The sequence below is a fragment of the Pelobates fuscus genome, chromosome 4, assembly GCF_036172605.1.
Source record: "Pelobates fuscus isolate aPelFus1 chromosome 4, aPelFus1.pri, whole genome shotgun sequence".
Taxonomy (NCBI): domain Eukaryota; kingdom Metazoa; phylum Chordata; class Amphibia; order Anura; family Pelobatidae; genus Pelobates; species Pelobates fuscus.
In genome coordinates, this window is record NC_086320.1 from 222,076,472 (window position 1) to 222,100,282 (window position 23,811).

The 23,811-nt window shown below is 40.7% G+C and overlaps 1 protein-coding gene across 1 annotated transcript in view; it reads right to left on the reverse strand.

Moving 5' to 3' along the window:
* Positions 1 to 23,811, reverse strand: part of LOC134609406 (uncharacterized) — an 89,832-nt gene that overhangs the window by 63,277 nt on the left and 2,744 nt on the right. Inside the window, exons 2-14 of the mRNA XM_063453086.1 lie at positions 22,819 to 22,878; positions 21,285 to 21,353; positions 19,334 to 19,364; positions 16,316 to 16,372; positions 15,429 to 15,509; positions 14,263 to 14,399; positions 11,167 to 11,289; positions 10,505 to 10,544; positions 3,565 to 3,717; positions 3,219 to 3,264; positions 2,422 to 2,455; positions 217 to 249; positions 61 to 120 (exon numbers count right to left, since the gene is read on the reverse strand). Of these exons, the coding sequence (XP_063309156.1) occupies positions 61 to 120; positions 217 to 249; positions 2,422 to 2,455; positions 3,219 to 3,264; positions 3,565 to 3,717; positions 10,505 to 10,544; positions 11,167 to 11,289; positions 14,263 to 14,399; positions 15,429 to 15,509; positions 16,316 to 16,372; positions 19,334 to 19,364; positions 21,285 to 21,353; positions 22,819 to 22,863 (909 nt within the window). The 5' untranslated portion in view covers positions 22,864 to 22,878. The remainder of the gene's footprint in view (positions 1 to 60; positions 121 to 216; positions 250 to 2,421; positions 2,456 to 3,218; positions 3,265 to 3,564; positions 3,718 to 10,504; positions 10,545 to 11,166; positions 11,290 to 14,262; positions 14,400 to 15,428; positions 15,510 to 16,315; positions 16,373 to 19,333; positions 19,365 to 21,284; positions 21,354 to 22,818; positions 22,879 to 23,811) is intronic.

Below are 23,811 nucleotides of genomic sequence, written 5' to 3' on the forward strand. Positions count from 1 at the left end.
TTATGCTTGTAATGATCGAAACTACACTTCTGAAAGAAGGGGTATTTGAAAAATAATTACCAAGAAATCAAATAGTTCTCTGTTGCACAAGAATTCATCGGGATCACATTCGCTAAGATCCTACAGGAAAGAAAAAACTTTTTTTAAAATCCATGGGTGCTAGGGTTTACAGCCAATCAAAAAGTGAGAGCTGCAGAATATGTTTTCACATCTTACCATGCTGACCACTTCTCGGTCACTGTCATTGTCCTGGAATGCGTAAGAAAACAAAGATCCTTTTTTAAAACAAGGTTAATACAGTGCATACATCCATTGTATTACTTCACTTGGTACAAAACAGTAAGGTAATGCTAGTTTTAGTTAATCAGGTAATGCAAAAGTGGAAATCTACGTTAGCCTCTCCTAGTTTTCAAACAATTTCGGTCTGGAAGCACTGGAGACTGGTTAGCTACCAAAACGTGAACAATAATGACAAGCCTGGCATTAACGGTGAGTGCATTGTGTTATATAATAAACAGGCCTCATTACTGAAACAGCTAAAGAAAATAAGAATAAAAAGGTATAAATATTCATATTCTCGCCAGCGCCTGAGCGGGAAAGTCGCAGCTTACAACAGCTCTGACTCCGGGACCCATTAAAACCCGTGTTTTAGAGCAAAAAACAAATTCCGGGACCAGATAATCGGACCCCCAGAACCCTTAAGCTATGGGGAAAAAGGGCGAAGAAAAGCCGGGCTGATCCTACCTCCGGATCCCAAGATATAGGCAATTTTCTACGCCCGACTCCACGAAAAGAGCCCGCCAAGATGGCGCCGAGCGAGGCCTACGCCACGCACTCCTCAGATGAGTAGAGCCTTTCCGACTCTGCTTACATTCCTGGCAGGGCACTACTCAAAGCCCCACAAGCTCACGAGCTCGGAGACGCAGCTCCTGCCACCAAAGCAGACATCAAGACCTTGATGCTCAACATTAAAGCAATGTTCGACGCCGACATGGCGCAAGTACGCAGTGAGATCTCAGCGATATCGGGCCGTGTGACAACGGCTGAGGAGTCTCTCAAGAGTACCAGGGTGGCACAATCGGCCACGGATGCAACGCTGGGGTCCCTCCAAAAACAGTGTGCGCCGCTGACGGCCCAGATGGCCGGCATGGAGGACAAGGCGAAGGCCAGAAACCTGCGCATCAGAGGGGTGCCCGAATCGATCACAAGCATGGAATTGACGCATTATTGCAGAAGGCTCGTGGCTACATGGCTGTTAGTCCCAAACCAAGCCAAGCAATTGGGACTGGACTCTTGCTTCCGACTACCTAAAGCTACCTAAATTCATCCGGGACTCAGATCAAGGGGCCCTGATGGGCGCAGCTAAGGGCTCCCCAACAGTGACCTTTGAGGGAGATACCCTAACGTTCTATAAGGACCTCTCCAGGCAGACCCTCACGTGGCGCAGATCCCTCCGACAGGTTACTACTCTGCTTCGAGAGAATTCCATTCCGTATAAATGGGGGCTTAACCGCCTCATAACAGAGCAGGCCGGCAAGACAACCTACCTTTCCCATATCTCCGAGGCGTCCAACTTCCTCCGACCACTAGGACTTGCGCTGCCTACGGCGTCAGCGAGTGCCCGGCCGCTGTGGAATGTAGAGGACATTACCCCGTTTGCGCCCAGAGAACCGACACCGAAGGCGGCAAGCTCCCTGACCTGAGCTCAAAGCCCTGCGGACCTGTTACCCACTTCGACCCCAACGGGTCGTCAATGCAGGACGGTGACCTGGACTCTCTACACAAGCTTATGTACCAATGATACAAATGCGGCTTTGTTTTGTTTTACATTTGTTCTGTTTTAATTTCTGTTTATTTTTAAATGCATGATTAGCTGCAGTTTGCACTATGTCTTTAAAAGTAGCGCTACAATTTAAGAGTTAATCGTAAGTTTTAATTTCTAATCCATGCTAACTGGCTCCGTGAGCAGACAGCTAGGGATGCTGTTTAAGATGAATCCCTCCCCCCACCTTTTACTTGGTTGTTTAGGCGGCCTATGGCCACATACATGCGAGTATTAAACTTTAAATATGAGAGCCCTCGTAGGTATCCAGACCCGACATCCTTGAGCAGGGCCCCCCCAGCCGACTCCACGCACCCTCCTACCAAACGGCACCAAGGCTAAACTCTAGGCAAGAGGTGTATCAGACTATATAAATAAAAAACGGGTAGCTTAGCAAAGTGTAATGGTTGCCATAGAATTTTATCAATCTGTTGTACAATGTGAAAAACGTATTGCACTTGATGTAAAGCAATTTTATATTCTGCATGCCCATAAAAATAAAGAATTAAAAAAAAAAAAAAAAATATTCATATTATCTACATTAGGATGACCCATATTTAATGTAATGTACAATCAATGCTATAAAATATGAAACTTACCTGTTCCTCTGTGGTCCCCTGGTCTGGCTCTTCACTATACCCATGCAGGGAAAAGAAAAATGAAGTACTTTAAGTTTTTAGACTTAGCGGTCTTTGTGGTAAACAGATTATGTGAGTTCTTTAAATTGGAATTATAAAAAGGATGAAATAGTATTGTTTTAAAAGCTATATAAAGAAGGTAACCAAGGCTATTAACATTGAAGAAATATATATGTTGTACCAGCGCAAGATATATAACAAATTTTAAATGCAAAAGTGCAAGTGCGTAACACGTGCGTAACACACACACAATATATATATATATATAATAAAAAAGTATCAGAGCTGCATTCTAAGTGATTGCTTCATTTCAGTCAGACTATAAATATAATTGAAATCATGATCAGTCTGGAAATTGTATATTATAATTTTGAAATTGTCTGAAAATGTTCTTTTATGTAGGCTGAAATTGATTTAAAGTATTTCCTCTAGGAATTCAAAGTTGAACTTTAGACTGCAATGGTTTAGACCAGTACTCTCAGCCTATCATTACCATTGAAAGTTGGATGGGTTAATGTGGATATCCACTGCTGCATTAACCAAACCACAGCAGAAAAGCTAGATTTCGTGCTCCAAGAGAGGTTCAGTTTTGTCATCTCGTTCGAAAACAGTATACCACAAACTGGGGGGATGGCACGCACGGACCACTTGCGTCATAAACTCTTTAATGTATGTATACACAGATCACAATGGTCAAAACTAATAATGCCTCACAATACAGAATGTTTATTGTGGACAGAACAGCACCTGATACCTACCTTGTTTGCATCACTTTCATCTTTTCTTCATGGAGTTCCTTTAATTCTACAATAATTAAAAATAATCAAAAACAATAAAAAAATTATTCAAAATCAACAAAACCTAGAGAAAGTTTAAAAATGTGTGTAAAGTTAGATATTTGCATATTGTTTTTGTTGAGAATAAGAAAAAAAAACAAAGCAAAGCAAAACACCCAACTTCATCGTCAATCTATAGCAAATGTTTTTATATGGAATAGTAAGCAGAAACATATAATGGTTAAGAGGAACAAGTCTTCTTGTCTTGTGAGCACTGGAGTAGAATACACAAAGTATTAAGAAAATTGGTACGGTCTTAAAGAATTACCTCTAAAAGATATTTCACGTTCTGGAGGAGCAAGGGGTGCTACTACTAGAGGGATTTTAGGTTTGCCATCTGTATCAAAGTCATCAGTGGTGAAATCCATTTTCTGAAGCATGCTGTTTGGTCGATAATTTATAGAAGGCGGAGGATCCGGGCCTACGGTTCATCAGAATGATACATTAGAGCATTGTAGAAAAATAGCTAAACTTAAGGTTGTTTGAATGTGTAACAGGAACTGTAAAGTCAGACATAGATTCCTTTCTCTCTGCGCCAACTGACTAACACAAAGCACTGTAAGCTTCCCTTCAGTAAACTCTAGGTATATTTGCTTTTAGCATCCAAATACACATGGTTATTCACTAAAGTGAGAATAAGAATTTAAATGTCAAAATTGACCATCTGGGAAAATTCAAAAAAGTCATCTATTCTTTCAGCTCAGCTACTTTGGCCTTAAATTAGAATTTTACTTTGAATTCTCACTGTAGTATATAACCCTGTTGGTCTAATTATATTTTATTAGTTTCATATTATTATAGCAGGAACCATCACTTCTGAGGAAATAAGACAATTAAATAAAATACTGAAATACCGAAGGAGCATGGATTCAACTACAAGTCCTTGAAGAAAATATATGTTTGGGATGTAATGAAGGTATTCAATTGCCTTTGTCATTAAAGGGACACTGTAGGCACCCAGACTACTTCAGCTCATTGAAGTGGTCTGGGTGCTGTGACCCTTTTGCACTTAGTTCCAGAGAACTGCAGTGTTTACATTGCAGCTCTAAGTCTGCCCTCTGTCTAATAGACAGCCACTAGAGGGCTTTCAGAATCCAAACCGACCTTTGGTCAGTTATCGGACGCTGGATGTCCTCATGAACCTCCAGCGTCAGATTTTTCCCAGAGGAAAGCATTTAATAATGCTTTCCTATGGGGAGGTCTAATGTGCACGGTTATTGCCGCGCATGCGCATTAGGTCTCCCCGCCAGCTGACGTTGGCAAGGGAGAAACATGGGCGGAGCCTGACCCAGTGTCGAGGGACATCGGCGCTGGAAACAGGTAAGTGGTTAACCCATTTAGCCCCGCGGGAGGGGGGACCTAATAACCCTATAGTACCAGGAAAACGGGTACGTTTTCCTGGCACTAAAGAATCCCTTTATTATGATCATGTTCTAATTTAGGGTATCAGGCCCCTTTAGGTCAAATGAGAGTAATGACTCATGCAGAGTACATGGAGTTAATTTGTGAACAAGGTAGATATGTCTGCTAATGTCTTTGTTTTTTGCAAAGTTTATTTGTATAGTATCAAAGGAGTACATAAACTCTTTGAGAAACATGTGATACATAATAAATTTTAAACACAATAGTTCTAAACACATATTCAAGTATATTATGAGCTGGTCACTTTAATCAATATACATAATCACATTGGTATTGTTAAATATAATCAGAACACCTAAATGCTTGGTCAGATGCTGGGTGGTGTGGGAGGGTTACTCCAGTAGGAGAAGCAGAACAGGAAGGGTTAGGTCATGGAAAATCTAAGGCAGCAACAAACGCATTTGTTTTTAAAATATCCAAGATCTGGAGTTGTTCGCCACCATGGCGGAATTCAGTCTGTGCCCCAGTACCAAATAGTAGACAATATAATTTTCCCTGCAAAAGCTTGGTAAAGTTTTTGCCTCCAGGGAATAGTAGATAAAAGGATACAGTACTCAAAGCATATGTTGGAGAGGCCAGAGTTGTAGACATCTCTGCATCCTTGTCCGCCTCTGCGTGTCAACTCACCAATAAGTCTCAAGGAACATTCGCTGGTGCCCTGGGAGACCTGGCCACTCTGAAATGAGTTTCCACAACTATGCTCTTGGCCTTAGTGGGGGGTCAATAAGGAAGTCCAAAGCCTCCTAAGTAAATGAGGCCTGGGTAATTGCTGGAATAGATAGGCAAACCCTCTGTTTAAAAATATTCTCCCCGGAGCATCTGCAACATGCATCTGCTCAGTTGTATCGCTACTGTCAGTTCTGTGCATAGATGCTAGGGATAGATGACCAATGGTTGTACGTTTCCCCCAGCATACTGCCGAAGTCCTCCTTCAACTCTACACTTGTGACAGCTTTACCCCTGCAGTGAACGGCAGTGACATCTCTGAAGGAGGACTGGGCTGCAGTGATAACTTTACCTTGGTGTGTGAAAGCTATATACAACAATGAAAACATGCATTATTTAATTGTGGGTGTATCTAAAAACTGCTTGCAAGTTTCAGATCTCAACGACAGACCTTGCAAGCTCTCCTCTTCTAACCCAGCACAGACATTCTGTGGTTGTCAAATCACAGAATTCCCAAAGATAAAAAAAAGTATTTGAAGGACAGGTGGCTCTGGGCAATTGCCTGCCTCTTGAGTTTGGCTCCACCATGTGCAACAACCAGGAAGTAACAGGACAGTTGTCTAATTGACAGCCAGAAAATATACCAAGGTTAATTCATAAAAGTTCTAATTTCTATTGAAATCAACAAAGCTAAAATTTTTGGGGTATTTGATTATTCCTTTAAAATATAATTTATTTGGGGGCAGAGCTTAACCATGAGGCCGAGCAGACGCCCTTTCACAGCTCTCCGTCTGCTAAACCCCTCATCCACCCTACTCTTTGCTTCCCCGAGAGGGTAAAACGGCAGTAGCGCAGGTATGGAGTCTACAAGCCCACTCAGAACCTGATCTGGTCGGAGCTGCTAGACAGCTTGGAGCCTCACGGGGAGGTGGAATATTACCCGGCCACTCACCAAACATTCCTAGCACCGATGGGCAGACGGTCACAGAAGCCTCCCCTGGATCCACCTTCAGGGTCCAGAGACATAGGAGCATTACTTCAGCGACAACAGCCACTCAAAATGGCAAACAAGGCGGAGCACAGAACTGAGATGGCACCAGCAGAACCCATACAACCTGACCCACCTCCTGAGCCGGTTCTGTATCACTGCAGAAGGCCTAGATGGTTTAGTCCCAGTCACACAGCGGGACTTTCGCAACTTGGTTCTGGAGATCAAGAATATCCTGGCAGCTGACGTGGCAGTTATTAAAGCAGACATACAGGCAGTTAATAATAGGGTGAAGGCCTCAGAAGATGATATAGCTGATATCAAACAGGGACTTTTCAGCCCTCCATGACACCAATAGGCTCTCTCACTTCACTACAAGTTTATTTTGTTCGGTCGTCGAGTGAGAGGAACGGATTTCCGCCAGGCACTCCCATGAACACCGGTCATCATGGACCTGCTGCACGTCCCAGTTCCACTACACGAACGGCGTTCGGGAGTTACACCCCACGAACAAAGACCAGCTCTTGCCACTTCTTCCCTGGAACTATTTTGGGTTTCAACCTCGTGGCAGACCGGTCAGAACTTCCCCACAATGGCGATCCAAAACTACCAAACGGATCTGGGTGCTTTTGGATATATTGTTTGCCCCGATGCAGGCTATCTGGGGATGTGACTTGTGGGTTTTCCACATTTTTGGGGGATAATTTTGGGGTGGTTAAGAAATTTTAGATTTTTTTCTGCCCCTGAGAGATAATTAGCAATGTGTTTTCTGATAATTATCTCTCAGACACAGATGATCCTGGGAGGGATTTCCCTGGTTTTCTGTGTTTGAAACCCTGTGTTGGGACTTTTGCATAAAAAGCCATATTGGGCTCCAAATAAACCAGTCTTTTCCCAGCATTATGCCTAAGCTCATGTGTGGGGGGTGGGGGGGTTAAGGGACATCGATGATATTTTACCTTTGGGATTGCTTGTGTTCGTTTATTGGGAAAAGGGCATCCGTGGCGGAGATACTCTGGCAGACCACCACATTTGGTGGCAGAAGTGGGATGGTCCCTTTTTCCTGGAATTATAATCAGAGGTTGGCACTGGCGTACAGTGGATGGAAGGCTGATACACGCAGCTTAAGCGCAGCACCTTAAAAGGACCTACTAGAGGTTTGTGGGGGCATTGCCAGCAACAAAGCCAAGCGTATTATTATCAGCGAGCTAAGGAAGCTGGACAGGGAGAACTTGGTCGCGGCGACCCCAACTGTTCGTGCAAACTAAAGTGAACCGATGAGGGAGATAAGTGAACGGTTGGTACTGTTCGGGCCAAACCCTTCTCCCGTAATCATCATGAGGATTATTCATGATGCGAACGCAAACGCCCAGGAACAGTGCGAATTGCAAGTACGCCTACTGAAGGCGCAACGAACTGCAGCGGTTTCACCGAACGGTTCAAGCTTCACCCAGATTGTGCCCTACGTGCTGGAGTTGAGGGACAGAGTATGCGGGCCAGCGGGTATGGTATGACCGGAAGGCCAGGCACTGTAGTTTCCAGGTCGCACAAAAGGTTCTTGTACTCAAACCGGCAAGATAAACTAAAGGCAGCCTGGCAGGGACCATTCAAGGCTATTGGGCAGTGACACCACGTACACGGTAGCTAGCTGAGAGAATGAAGATGTGAAACAGATGTTTCACATCAACATGCTCAAGGAATATAAAGGTAGAGAGGAAGAGGTGGCTGCCATGTGCGCCCAGGCATCTGAGGACCCCGATGCCCTTCCCTTACCCGACCTGTTAGGAGGTGACCCTAGAGAGAGGGCCATAGACTTGGTCCAGCTGGAGGAGTGCCTGGGACCGCAGGAGTGAGCCCAGGCGATCCAACTGCTGGAGGTCAAACAAGCCACCTTCTCCCAGGAGCCCGGGTATACTCCTCTAGCGACCCAAAAGGTGGACACCCCGGGCCAGGCCCCCTTGAGACAGCCACCATACCACATTCCGGAGGCAGTCCAGGAAGCAATGCGGAAAGAGATAGCGGAGATGCTCAGTTTAGGAGTCATTGAGCACTCCGAAAGTCCTTGGGCTTCTCCTGTAGTCCTGATGCCAAAACGGAAGATACAACCCCTTTTTGCGTGGATTACAGGAGTCTTAACGACAAAACGCCACAATGCCTACCTGATGCCTAGGAAAGACAAATTGTTGGACCGTATAGCTAGGGGACGGTATTGAACCACTATAGACCTATGAAAATGCTATTGGCAGATTCCCCTAGCCGAGGAGGCCATACCCAAGTCAGCCTTCGTCACCCCATTCGGTGTATACCAGTTTAGGGATGGTGGATCGCCTCCTAGATGGTCTCCAGGATTATGCATGTGCATACCTAGATGACATTGCGACTTATAGCGACACCTGGGAGGCTCACCTAGACCACACAGGGACAATGTTAGACAGGATTATGGAAGCCGGCTTAACTTTGAAACCAGACAAGTGTCACATTGGCATGGCGGAGGTGCAGTATCTGGGTCACCGTGTAGGATGTGGTAAACAACGGACAGAACCCACTAAGATTGAGGCCATTGCTAACTGGCCCACTCCCCTACCAAGACACAAGTCACGGCCTTCTTAGGGATAGACGGCTATGACAGACGCTTTGTACCCTAGAATAGCGCCATGGCCAAACCCCTGACTGACCTGACTAAAAAGAACTTACCGAGACAGGTCCTGTGGTCCCTGGAATGTGAGGCGGCTTTCCAATCCCTGAAGCAAGCCCTTGTGAGGGCTCCTGTTCTGGCTGGCCCAGATTCTAACAAACGTTTTATTGTCCATACAGACGCTTCAATGTTTGGACTGGGGGCAGTTCTGAGCCAGGTAGGCGAGGACGGAGGCGATCACCCAGTTGCTATTTCAGCCGGGAGCTATTACCTCAGGAGGTTAGTTACGCGGCCATTGAAAAAGAGTGCTTAGCCCTAGTGTGGGTACTAAAGAAATTACCCCCTTATCTCTATGGCCGCGCATTCACTATCGTTACTGACCACATTCCCCTAGACTGGCTCAATCGAGTGGCTGGAGATAAAGCCCGTCCTCTGAGGTGTCTAGTGCTACAACCGTACAACTTCACCATACATTACCGACCAGGAAAACAGAACGGGAACGCAGACTGACTATCCTGCCAGACCGAGCTGGTAGCTTGACCAGTTCATTGTGTAGTCCGGACCACCCCAAGTGGACCCGAAAAGTGTCCAACAGTGTCTGACGGAGCCGTGAGCATAGGGGGGAGCAGTGTGAAGGACTACCCCATCACTTTCGTCTCCTTTCACCTAACTGTTACTCGTACTTAATTTTGTTTAGTTACAGAACCAAGACCACCCCAGAGACCCATTATAACGTGGAACGTTGAGTATCTTGTACGAAAACTGCAAAGGAACTAATAGAATGCTCCACTAGGTGGCCGCCATTTCATTCATGCAAATGCACGTGGTCGGGACAATATCTCCCGAACGCTGGCAGTGGGACTTGGTCATCGAGTGCCTGGAACGGATTTCGTCCAGGCACTCCCGCGAACACCAGTCACCGTGGACCTGCTGCCCGTCCCAGTTCCACTACATCTACATGAACGGTGTTCGGGAGTTACAGACTACCTAACACGGGCAGCATTCTACACGAATCAGCTCTCATCTAACTTGGAACTATTTTCGGATTCAACCTCGTAGCAGACTGGTCCGAACTTCCCTGCGATGGCGATCCAAAACTACCAAACGGATCTGGGTGATCTTTGTATATATTGTTCGCCCAGATCCAGGCTATCTAGATATGTGACATTTGTTGGGTTTCCATGTATTTTGGGGGTACTTTTGGGGTGGTTAAGAAATATTAGATTTTTCTGTCACTGAGAGATAATATAATCAGCGATGTGTATTCTGATAATTATCTCTCAGGCACAGAGGATCCTGGGAGGAATTGCTCCGTTTATCTGTGTTTGCAGAAAAGCCGTGTGTGGCTCCACATAAACCACATTAAACGGAATTTGCTCTGTTGTGTTAGCATTTTCTTAAAACTCAATGAGAGAAAGAGAGAGGGGGAGGGAGATAGAGTCATTACAAAACAGGAAAGCAACATGGTGAGAAGTCAAATCACATATTGAAACTTACCCTCACTAAAATTCCTGGGAATATAAGTTCCTTTTAGAACCTAAATAAATCAGAGAAAGATTAATACATCACATATTCAGCAAACTAAAAGGATCATTTACGAAGTATAAGAATTTGTGGTACTGCTAGAAAAAATGCAATTATTTTAGTCTAAAATAGTAACTGGAAAGATAACTGAATTGAAGCAAAAAAAAAAATACATGTCCAAATAATAGAATGTTTACAGTTCAGCTACTTTGGCCTGACGATCTACTTTTAAATTGTCTCAAACTCATTGTTTAATGGAAACCCAATGTCTGCATCTTTGCATGATGATGAATAAAGTAACCTTGGGAATACAATTCATTTAATTTGCTGGTCTATGGTCTGATTGAGGAGAACAATATAGTCCTTATTCATCGAAGTGATTAATTGGTATTAGTAACTGGGTTTTAATTTTTCAGAGGTTCATTAAAGCAGAATTTGCTTCTTTCCTAAACTATCCAAAGTCTTACATTCTCCATAATATCCCAGTTAAAGGCATATTCAATTAATATTAAAATTATTTTATGGTGAGCATTCACTTACACAAAAGAAGAAAGAAAAACACTTGTTATTGTTTTACATTTATAAAGAATATACAAAATGAAATCACAGAAGTTTTTAAATTTGAGATAAATTACATTTATTTGTTTTCGTCCATGAGTCTTTTCTATAGCATCACAGGAATTCTTTAATTTCTTGACCCTCGTAGCATTTTTCAGTTGGTAATTGCTTGAGATGCCCATTATGGGATGATATTTACTCTAAAAAACAGAAATACAACAATTAATCAGTCAGGACAACGCATTTAAGACCTGTTGGAAGAAAAAGTCTATTTAAATTCTCAAAACGGTCGTATTAAATGATCTACAATATGAGAGTACCAGTTCATAATTAATGTAAAAACAATTTAAACAAATATATAACCAAGACTTTCTTCAAGGCCGTGGACGCTAACAGCAATATCGAAACCAGCAGCTGCCACTACAGTCCTTGGCTTAGTAATGTACCAAAAGGTCAATTACGGTACTTAGACTGAACAGGAACTGCTCAGAAACAAGCACCTTTATAGAGCAAAGTCAAAAACTGATTGGGGATTTTAGAAACTGGGGATACCGGGAAGAGCTACTGGAAGATGCAATTAAGGATATACACTTAAAAGAGAGAAGGGAATTGTTAAAATACAAGAAAACTAACAAGGAACTAACCGGGGATATACCTTTCATTTGTCAGTATTCTGGGAGTCAAAATCATAAAGTTAGACATATTATTAACAAATACTGGCATGTCCTGCTGGACGATCCAGATTTAAGGGATTTTTTACCATCTCAACCCAAAATTGTCCATAGAGGAGTACCAAACTTGAAAAGAATATTAACAGATGGCACACTAACAACTCTAAAAAGTGACCTCAAGAACAATTTTTTAAGCACATATCAAGGTTTCTATAAATGCGGGAGTTGCAATGCCTGCAAAAAAAGGAAGGAAAAAAGTGCTATAACATGTTTGAAGTAAATGGGCATAGACATGCTATAAAAGATGGTATGACCTGTGGCTCAAAAAATGTTGTATACATGCTCACCTGTCCCTGTGGATTAACCTACGTGGGACGCACCACTAGAACGCTGCGCACGAGGATAGGAGAGCATGTGTATAACATAAAAAGACGATATGCACTTCATCAGGCCTCTTTACATTTTAGAGATTGTCATAATGTAGTCCCAATGGTGATGGAATTTGTGGCTATTCAAAAAATGAAACATGATTGGAGAGGTGGGGATTTTATACAAAAAAATAGGACAAGCAGAGATGAAATGGATCTATACATTGAACACAATGACACCTGACGGCCTGAACAACGACTTTGAAATTTGCCAATTTTTAGAATTATCAGGTGTCATGTGTTTATAATTATATATATATTTTTGTTCTTCCAATATTTTCATCTCTGCAGGTCCTTGTTTATTTTCTATTCGCCGTTTTTTTTGATCATTTTTAACAGCATCATTATTTTGACAATTATTTGTCACTTTAGTATTTTTTTATTTATTTTTTTTAACGGCAATCTATGTCTTTTTGCCTTTTTATTGGACACTTTATACGAATTCCAGAACCAACATTACAAGACACTTTATTCATATGAAACTGCATGCACACCGTCACTTTAAGAATTGCTGCACGGTCACTTTTTTGATTGTAATGTTTAACACCTTTGAAGCTATATCCCTCTACCTTTTCGTTGTCTTTATGACCATGGTCTAAATTTTATTCTTTGTTTAACATATGATGAAATGGGTATTTTTTTTATAAAAAAAATAGAAAGCAAGTAACCTTTTTTCTTGTTATTTTCCCTTTTATACATGGAGGATGTATACTAGTTTGATCTCTATAACTGACAAATGTGTGGGTTTTTTTTTTTTTATAAGCAATGTGTTTTTTACTGCACTGAAAAATTTAAAATATATTTTAATGTGGGTTATTATTTATGTATCTTTTTTAAGATGATGTTTTACTGCCATTTTCACGTCTTTTATGGATCATAGACAGCTAAATACCATGTGTAGAGGCTTCATTGAGAAACCTGTGAAATACAAATGGTTCGATATTTAGTTAATTTGGACTGACAAGGGAACCAAAAAGAAACAATGACTGTATGGGAACAGACTTTAAATACCCTTACCAAAGATGGCCACTGAAGCATCACGTCCTGAGGAAGCCGGGTGTCCGGTGAAACGCGTTGACGTCACAGAAGGGGGAGGAGACAACAGAGGCTTGGAAGCGTCCTTGCAGCTCCCATAAAGTCAGAGTCTCCTACACCCGTTTACTTAAGCTGGGCAGTGAGTAGCGGTGGATGCCGTGCCTTACTCACAATACTCTCTTGCATGAGGCAGTTTTTATAGTGTGTGTATGTATATATATATATATATATATATATATATATATATATATTTTGACATATTCTTTGTTATTTTAAGTGATTTTTAATCTGTAATAAACCTTTGCATTGCAGGAGCCTTTCATAGCTCATAACATTTTATTTAGGTATTTCCTTAGCCCTATAATTTCTGTGTACATTTTTGGGAATACTTTGATTATTGCATTGTGGTTTTGCAATCTACACTATCATGTGTTTCTTGTATGTATTTCTCTATATGTGCTGAGAGGAAGCCAATTGGAGGCCAAATTATACTAAGTATTATTTCACTATTTGCACTCAGTTTGGGCTTATAACCTAAACAGCCACTTTACTGACAATTACTGCTCCACTCTTTTTTCTCACTAAATATATTACATTGGCTGCATGTTATTTCATCAGGAAGATCATGTTGCCAAAACTAAATTTATCGAATTACTTCCTAAAATTCACATAGGTCATCCTGTGAATTATGGGTGGCAAATCCTCTGAAAATCCAAAAAAAATCATCTACTGTGTTATTTACTAAAATGAGAATTTAAAGTACATATCAAATTTAAGGACAGAGGAACAAAATTTAAATCACAGCGCACTTGGAGAATTCTTCCATTTAAACTATTTAGACTTTAAATTTTTAATTCACTTTAGTAAAATACCGTGCATAGGTCAGGTTGCTGTTGGCTACGAGGAGCTTCAAACTGGGAGAGATATCACATATTAAAAAAAGTGACCGGCTTATTAAATGCTCTACATCCATCGACTCATAAGGTTTATGTGAAAACGGAATTGCCACTGGTTGGCTTGGTTACGTGTTCTTACTTACCAAATATGCAATTCTGTGTTTATTTCCAACTATATGCATGAACATATTGGAGAGGCCAGTTGTACAGTCGCACATTCTGCACTCATATATACATAAATCACCGCCATCAGGATGGTACTCATAGATATGCTCAAGCCCTGCAAGAGAGAAAATAAAGTATTTTAACCGCCAGAGCAGGATGATTTTTTTGTGAAGTTGTCACACCCAGCATGGGATATTGAGTTGGCGCGTCCATTAGGCACCATTAATATCTTGTCCCCTTCCCATTCACTGCCCAAGGGTGAGGGGAAGACTTTCTCAGTGATAAAAGGGATCTGATGGACCCATAAAAAATATAAATATATTAATCCCCATCCCACAATTCACAGGATGGAAGGAGGAGAGGGTCATCTGTTCTATTATCAACCAGTCTCACCAGCATATTATCAAGTAAAGGAGAAAGTCATTGTGTAAGCCCTCCCAATCGGTAGAGGTGATAATCTGGATTCTCAACATACAAGAGTTCGAAGAAGGAGAGGGTGGGTGCAGCTTCCCATCCTTACTATTATTAATCTTCACATTACCACTTCACATTGTAAGGGAACAAGGGAATTTGTAAAAGCAGCTTGAACTGTGCCAGTTTGGAGGAACTTCATCAGAAAGAAACACTTTCGAGTTACGATTACAAACATGTTTTCTAACGCTATAGTTTTTATCTACCTATTTTAGTGTCTCACTGTGTGAGTGTTGGAAAGGCAAGATTTACTTATCTTTTAGCCTTCCCCATGAAGATCTTTATCCTGCTGCTTTGGTATCCCACTTTGGTTGAGATCATCAGTGTAGATAATCTCATCCAACTCAATGTTTCCCCATAGCGAAACATTCTGGGGCTAGTGCAAACACATGATTTACGAATGCAAAGGACAGAGAAATAGAATGTTGTGAAAACATATCGTTTTCTAGCCCCTGGACTTGAAATACTATTTTGGAATGGATTATTTTATTTTTTTAAATCTTCTATTTCAGTTGAATCTCATAGTTTATGTATATTGTGTCCTCTAAATGTATAGATCAGCTTGTCTTTATATCTTATTTTTTTTTTAAATGCATTCTTCCTATACTCTTCATACGTTCGGGACTAGCGGATGCTATAAAAAAAGTTTGGCATAATTTCACTTTAAATTTACCGATTGCAGGTTCGGTGGCTTTGCATTTATTGAGCAGGTCTACAAGTGTTTCTCCGCGCTTTTCTTCTTTATCTTCCTTACCTTTAAATTCAAATAAAGTATAAGATGTAATCTTTTTCTATTTGATTACAAACAAATTTGTTGTAAAGACTATTCATCTTTATTTGATTATGTACACACCACCCTCACACCACAATCAAATCAAAAGTCAGACATAGAGAAAAATAATATAATTAGAGATCATAATTTATTGCAAATCCTGGTCAAGGAAGTGACTTATGGTGAATGTAGGCTTGTATCATTATGAAGATAAGAAAAAAATACAATACAAACATGACAAAGCAATCGCATTAAAACAAAATAAACAAATAATACAATAACAATGTTCTACAGCAAATTAAAGGGAAACTCCAGTGCCAGGAAAACAATCAGTTTTCCTGGCACTGCAGGTCCCCTCTCCCTCCCACCTCCCAAACCCCGGTTGCTGAAGGGGTGAAAACCCTTTTAGTCACTTACCAGAGGCAGCGACATGTCCCACGTCACTGCTTCTTCCTCCGCCGCTCCTTCTCCTCCTTTGCATTACATCGGCCGGTGGGAGAGACTGATGCATGCGCATTAGAGCTCCCCATAGGAAAGCATTGAAAATGCTTTTCAATGCTTTCCTATAGGGAATTGAGCGAGAAAATCTGTGCTAGAGACACGAAGTGCCCTCTAGTGGCTGTCTGGTAGACAGCCACTAGAGGTGGAGTTAACCCTGCAGTTTAAAAAAAAAGTGAAATCATTTCTCTTGCAGGGTTAAGGGTAGTGGGAGTTGGCACCCAGACCACTCCAATGGGCAGAAGTGGTCTGGGTGCCTGGAGTGTTCCTTTAAATCCATCTGAACTTACCTTCTGAAGAATCTTTTCCAGTAAGAGACGTTTTTTTTGGTTGCACTGGGGGTGGTTCTGAAATAAATTGCATTGAAACGGAATGTACGGTTATGAACACAATTATCATTAAAAAAGGATTCTAAAGTAGACATCAACAATAATTTTTTGGGGACAATAAATACATTTTGTAAGATACAGATAAAAAAAAGTCAATATTGTTTTATACTAGGTTAGCATTGTATTTAACGAGATGTGCACCACCAGCATATAAATCTCACAAGATGCAAAATTTAACTTGTTTAGATTTGCCCATCAAGCCCAAGAAAAGTGAAATTTCTTTGTTTCTTCACCCAAACAAATACTTACCTCCATTTCACTTCCATGTTGTGATGACTTTGCCTCCCCAGGAGGCATCAGATGTGTCCACGTGTGCCTTGGCAGGGAGAAATGTGGTATGCAAACACATGCACCATGCTTATGGCACTTCAAGAGTTAACTAATTTAAAAACTTTGCCAGATTTTGTCCAGAAAAAAATGTAAGCTAAAAAATACACTGAAAACAAAAATAGCTCAACCTATAATGATTAGTTATGGGTGGTCCTCGTTTTGCGACGGCTCGCACTTACCACCCCTCGAGACAGCTGGTCGTAAGTGCGAGCAGTCGTGGGAATTTGAGGGATTCCCTGATCTGCTGCTGTGTTGGTCTATGCTCTGGGACATTTCCCCGAACATAGACTAACACAACAGAGCAGGGAATCCCTCTAATCTACATTCGGGGGGAATTTTCCCAAGCATAGATTGTCGGGTTTCCATGCTCTTGCGCGTTAGTCTAGAAATTTCCCTGAACATAGACAAGCGCACCAGAGCAGGGAATCCCTTAACTCCTCACTTACCGACCGGGTCGTAGAAACGGAACCCGCTCAGTAAGTGAGGAGTACCTGTATTACATTGTGCAAAGACTGATAATGTGGCAGTTCCTCTTTTGGAATTTCACTGAAAATCCAACCCGGTTAAAGATATAAGATAATCTTGGGACTACTTTGTCTTACGTATTTTTTTCTACTCTTGACAAAAAGACGGACCTACTGCTGTAAGGCTTTCTCAAGCCCTCAGCCTTTACTAATCATATGTGATTAAGGCCAGCTGACGAAAAAGTACGTTGTTTTGTCCTTTGTAATCTAAATAAATAATTTTTATGCAGTTCACTTTTTTTGTAGCCTAGAAACTCAATATGTACAATGAATTTCCTGATGTCGGACTCCTATCTAAATGAAAGATTAGAAAGTGACTAGAGTCTCACATCTACATGCCATGATTATATTTTGCACAATTTACGGTCTGTTTAAAATGTAAGAAACTATATACCTAGATCTGAATTCCATTTTAAAGAAAGCATGAGTGAGCAGGCAAAACACATTTCTTTTATTTCTTATGGGATTTATATTCAACTGTAGGTTATAACAGAATTGTACAATCATAAAACAAAACATAGAAAGAAAGAAAAAATATGAAATGACCACTGTTCAAAAGTCTGCATTACCCTTAGTTCTTAATACTGTGTAGTGCCCTCTTTAGCATCAATGACAGCGTGCAGTCTTTTGTAATAGTTGTCTATGAGGCCCCTAATTTTTGTAGGTGGTATAGCTGCCCACTCATCTTGGCAAAATGCCTCTAGGTCATGCAAAGTCTTTGGTTGTTATGCAAGAACCCAGAGTGGCTCGATGATATTAAGGTCAGGAGACTGAACAAGAACCAGCACCTTCACTTTTTTTGCTGTAACCATTGAAGGATCAACTTAGCCTTGTGCTTAGGGTCATTGTCATGCTGGATAGTCCTAGAGCATACCAGCATCCTGCAGAAGAATGCAAATTGTTTGCCAGTATTTTCTGATAACATGCTGCATTCATTTTGCCATCAATTTTCACAAGATTCCCCATTCCTTTAGAGCTCAGACACCCCCCAAAACATCAGTGAGCCACCACCACGCTTTGCAGTGGGGATGGTATTCTTTTCACTGTAAGCCTTGTTGACCCCTCTCCAAACATAGCGCTTATGGTTGTGACCATAAAGCTCTATTTTGTTCTTGTCACTCCAAACTACAGTGTGCCAGAAGCTGTGTGGCATGTCAAGGTGTTGTCAGGCATATTGTAACCAGGCCTTTTGTGGCATTTGGTGCAGTAAAGGCTTCTTTCTGGCAACTCGAACATGCAGCTCATTTTTGTTCAAGGTTTGTCGTTTTGTGCTACTTGAAACAACCACAACGTTATATTCCAGAGCAACCTGTATTTCTCCGGAGGTTATCTGTTGGTTTTTCATTTGTGTCACAAACAATTCTTCTGGCAGTTGTGGCTGAAATCTCTCTTGGTCTACCTGACCTTGGCTTGGTATCAAGAGATCCTCAAATTTTCCACTTCTTAATAAGTGATCGAACAGTACTGACTGGCATTTTCAAGCCTTTGGATATCTTTTTATATCCTTTTCCATCTTTAAAAAGTTCCATTACCTTGTTACGCAGGTCTTTTTTGCTCACCATGGCTCAGTACATCCACGTGAGAGCTAACAAACTCATTAACTATTTATACACGGACACCAATTGTAATTTAAAAACTAAAAGCCACTGGTGTGGGAAATTAACCCTTAATTGCCATTTTAATCTGTGTGTCACCTTGTGTGTCTGTAACAAGGTCAAACATTCAAGGGTATGTGAACTTTTGATCAGGGCTATTTTGGTGATTTCTGTTATCATTATGATTTGAAAAAGAGCCAAACAACTATGTTATAATAAATGGCTTCATATGATCACAATCCTTCAATAAAATGTTTTTTTTTGCATGATCAGTCATATTTTCAAAATCAATGCCAAATTTCACAATTTCTGCCAGGGTATGCAAACATTTGAGCACGACTGCATGCATGCATACACAGAGATAAATACATATATGAGGACGTGAATAAAATCTTATAGCAATATAAAATCTTTCCTATATATAAAACTTTACAGATTAAAACACATTTCACACTGTTCTTTCTACATACCTTCAGCATGATTCCTAAGAGATTCTTCAACCTGAAAGACAAGTTAAAAGTAATATTTCCTGCATTCCTGTAAGACTAAGCAGATATGAATTTAAAATGCCTTTATATTCTGTTACTAACAGTTCCATATTTAAAAGCCAGACATTAGATTGTATCTGTTGGATTTGGTGTATGACCAAATGTTGTAGAATGATATAACACAGAACAATAAAAAAAAAACAACATCAAGAACAATTCCGTGCTTTAACAAAATATAATAGCTGAATACTGAACCCAGACAAGAATTAATAAACTGGGATCTGCAAATAAATAAATTAATTCAGTGAAACCACAATATCAGAAAGAGCCTGGAGGGAACTGCTTATCAGAAAGAAAATGCTGGAAAAAAATGATATATACATACACAGTCATGGGAAATAGAAAGCACACCATTTTTGACTTCCATGGTTTTACATAGCAGGACATAATTATCTGTTCCTTAGCAGGTCTTATAATTAGGTAAATATAACCTCAGAAGAACAACCACACATGACATATTACACAGGGTCATGATTTAACAAAAATAACGCCAAAATAGAGAAGCCATGACTTCAGGTGGAAGGGATTTTCAAATCACAATTTTTCCCCACCATAACTTTTTTGTTTTTTGATATATAATTTTTTTTAAACATCTTTACAAAGGCCAAGCATAAGCTCACCTAGCTATCTTTCCAAAGAAAAATTGTAGTGCATGTACACTGGGCTTTACATAGAAAAACACCCCAGTATATCAATTTAAGCAATTTAAAGTTTACGGTGCCAAAAGAGCCTATGATCGTATGCAGTTTAAAAAATAAACTACCGGTAATCATTTTTCCAACAAAAAATAAATAAAAACTTTATCCTTTTAGAATCACCATCACAATTTATAGAAAAATGTTTTTATAAGCTGACAAAAAAAAAACCTTAATCAAAAAGAATGTAAAGTAAAATCATGACCTTATTCTGTTGAACTTTTTTTTTTATTATTATTTGAACAGGAGATTCTGTAACTTTAGCTTTCAATGAGACAGTTGCCTCACTCTGAAGGATGAAATAAAAAACAGATAAATATGATTTTTTTTTTATATACTTACCTGCTTTTCCTTTTTTATGCTTTCCATAGCAACTCCTGGGGTGACTGTCACTTTTTGTTCCAATAAACCTGCCTTCCTGCAGCAATCCTGAGTGCCTGGACCTAATTTATTTTATCTACTAAACTGGGTTTTGCCAACCCTGGCCCTGAAAAGCACCTGGATTCCTAAATAAGAGTGCGGCATCCTCCGTTTGTGAATTACTACAAATATAACCAGTGTTATATCCCAAGGAATGCTAGAAAAATGCATTGAGTATGCCGGACAAAGATCATTTGGTAGATCTTTTGCTACACCCTGAGAGGGGGAGAACTAATCCTGAAATTGAGATTGGTGGGTGACAAACTGAAATACCACATTGATATAAATATTTAGACTTTTGCCATGACATAAAATTTAGCTCAAGAGCATCCTGTTTTTCTGGATTATCTTTGCGTTGTTTCCTGGTTGTATGATCGTTCAAGCGGGGTTCTCATCAACCTATTGTTCCTGTACGGATTTGTAACGGTCTCGTTTACGGTTGAAATGTTTATTTTTTACTATTGTAAATTGCTGCAGAATAAGTTGGCAAGATATAAATGCCAATAATATTTAATAATGTTTCAACACTTTGGTTGGACGCCCCATGTGGAAAATTCCATAAACTGGACATGATTGGTAAGGCATATGCCTGTCTATAGTAGGTCTCACAGCTGTAACTGTATATCCGAGCAAAAACCAAGTCATGTAGCCAAATGAATGAATCAGCATAAGCAGGGTTGTCTAAATTATTTACATGAGTTTTCTTCAGCCTAAATTAGTACGATTTATAAAATGACATGGCTGCCAACATTACTTACTCTCTTGTGCTTCACACCCATAAAATGGGTGTGAAGATTGACTGCGGAAGCACATGACACTTTGCAGATCTGTTTAGAAAAAAAATCAAAAAAAAAAAAAAATCAGGTACATGCTGTAAAGTTCTCCTAAAACAATTTGTAAAACATGTCAAGAATGCACAAGTATAGTGTTAAATTTAAAAGAAAAGCTTCACAGTGCTAAATACAGAAAGAATCCTACCTGCATCATAAAACTGAGCTACATGATTTATATTTGAAGTTGCTCTGGTCATGCCTGTGTTTTGTGAAATTGTGAATGTGATTTGAGTCTGTGTGACTCTCGCATGCAACAAGCTAACCATCTGTGTAAGAATATTAAAATTCTCTTTAAATCACTGTGCATAAGTAAAATGACAGCAAGTCTGAAGTTGCAGAACATTAAAGGGACACTATAGTCACCTGAACAACTTCAGCTTAATGAGGTTGTTCAGGTGAGAACTATAGCTCCCTGCAGCCTCTCTCATTAACCCCTTAAGGACACATGACATGTGAGACATGTCATGATTCCCTTTTATTCCAGAAGTTTGGTCCTTAAGGGGTTAAACACTGTATTTTCTGATAAAATACAGTGTTTACATTGAAAGCTAGGGACACCTCCAGTTGCAGTCACCCAGAATGCCACCAGAGGGACTTCCGATTTGATTGAGGCATAAAACTCATCAATCCATTCAGATCTGCTGTCAGCAGAGCACAGGGTAGCACTGTGTATCCTCCCTCTGCATGCAGACACTGAACTTTCCTCATACAGATTCATTGTTTCAATTCATCTCTATGAGGAAATGCTGATTGGCCAGGGCTGTGTTTGAATCATGCTGGCTCTGCCCCCTGATCTGCCTCTTTGTTAGTCTCAGCCAATCCTATGGGGAAGCACTGTGATTGGATCAGGCTACCACTTCTGATGTCAGCAGGCTGGTTTTTTTTTTTTAGGCAAACAGCATGCAGAGTTACAGCTTCTGGCTTGAATACAGTAAGAGTTTTACTATATTTATGGAGGCATGAGGGGCACAGGGGGGCTAGATGAAGGTGTTAACACTATAGGGTCAGGAATACATGTAGTTGCACTGGTGACTAGTGTCCCTTTAACTGAAAGGAAAAACAAGAGGCTGTGGTAGTCATACGTCCTCATGTTTGAGAATTGCATGAGGGTTATGAAAACTTATCACATGAGCATATCAAGTGTTATATCAAGAAAATATTGAATATAAAAATGCAAGTGTACTCCATCTCATCCTAGATTATCAGCTAAATATTAGGATTAATAAACACTCATGCAACATAACTACTATGGTTTTGTGTAAGGGTTTTGGTACCAGGAGTACCCTGGCACCCCCACCCTCCCACTGTAAGGAATTAAACCATTTTATAACTCCTTGAAATGAGAGTGCAAGGCACCACTCCCCACCTCCACTACTCTCTATGCAGAGTCAGAGCTCTCTAAGCCCAGCAGTGCACAGCCTAGCTGAGTAGAGCTAATGGAAGCTCCTTTAAAACTTACATTACACCAAAACTGTGGAGGATCCTTCTCAGATGACTCATCCATGATAATGCTTGAAATCTAAAAAAATAAAAAATAAAAATGTGAAAACAGATCATTCATCAAAATATGGGCAGACCTGGACAGGGAAAGCATGAACGGTACCCTCCACTCACTAGTGTGGCACCAATCTCGAGGAGAAATACCAAATACCAAATATGAGCAGGACCTCACCCATAACACAAACACTAAAAACATGGGCTATAGTGAGAAAATATTCCTATATAATCCCCACAACCGAGCCCACTGATCCCACTGACACACAACACAGCTCTGTGAGGCGGCCTACCGAGAAGTGCATGGCCAGAGGTGAACGGAGAAGGATATCTCCCTCTGAAAGAGGCGCTGAACAAACCAGGACTAAAGAACCTACAAGAATGGACCGAAACCCCCTCTCTAATGCATAGATTCCGCTACGCACAGCTAAGGCATTTCTACTATAATATCCCGAACAGACAGGCAGTACATAGAGATACGACATGGTTCGAAAACCTGTGCGTTGACACACCCAAAGCTGATGGGAGAGTTTCCATACTATACCAGCGAATACTAATAGGCGACCGGGTCAGAAACATAGCGTATAAGAGACAATGGGCAGACATCACGGGCAGAACATACAGTGACGCACAATGGGAACAGATCCTCATACTACAACATAAGAGTTCGATCAGCTCAAAATACCAGGAGGCCAATTTTAAACTGCTCTCCCACTGGTACCGCACACCCACGTTACTACACAGGATATTCCCAGGGACCCCTGACACATGCTGGAGATGTGAAGCCCACACGGGAAGAGTACGACACATCTGTTGGGACTGCAATAAAATACAACCGTACTGGGAACAAATCCGACAAGAACTGAACGAGATCTTGGGTGATATACCAGAACTTAGCATTGAAACCGCACTACTCCACTTCACGGACCAATCCGTTGCACAATACAAGAGATCCATT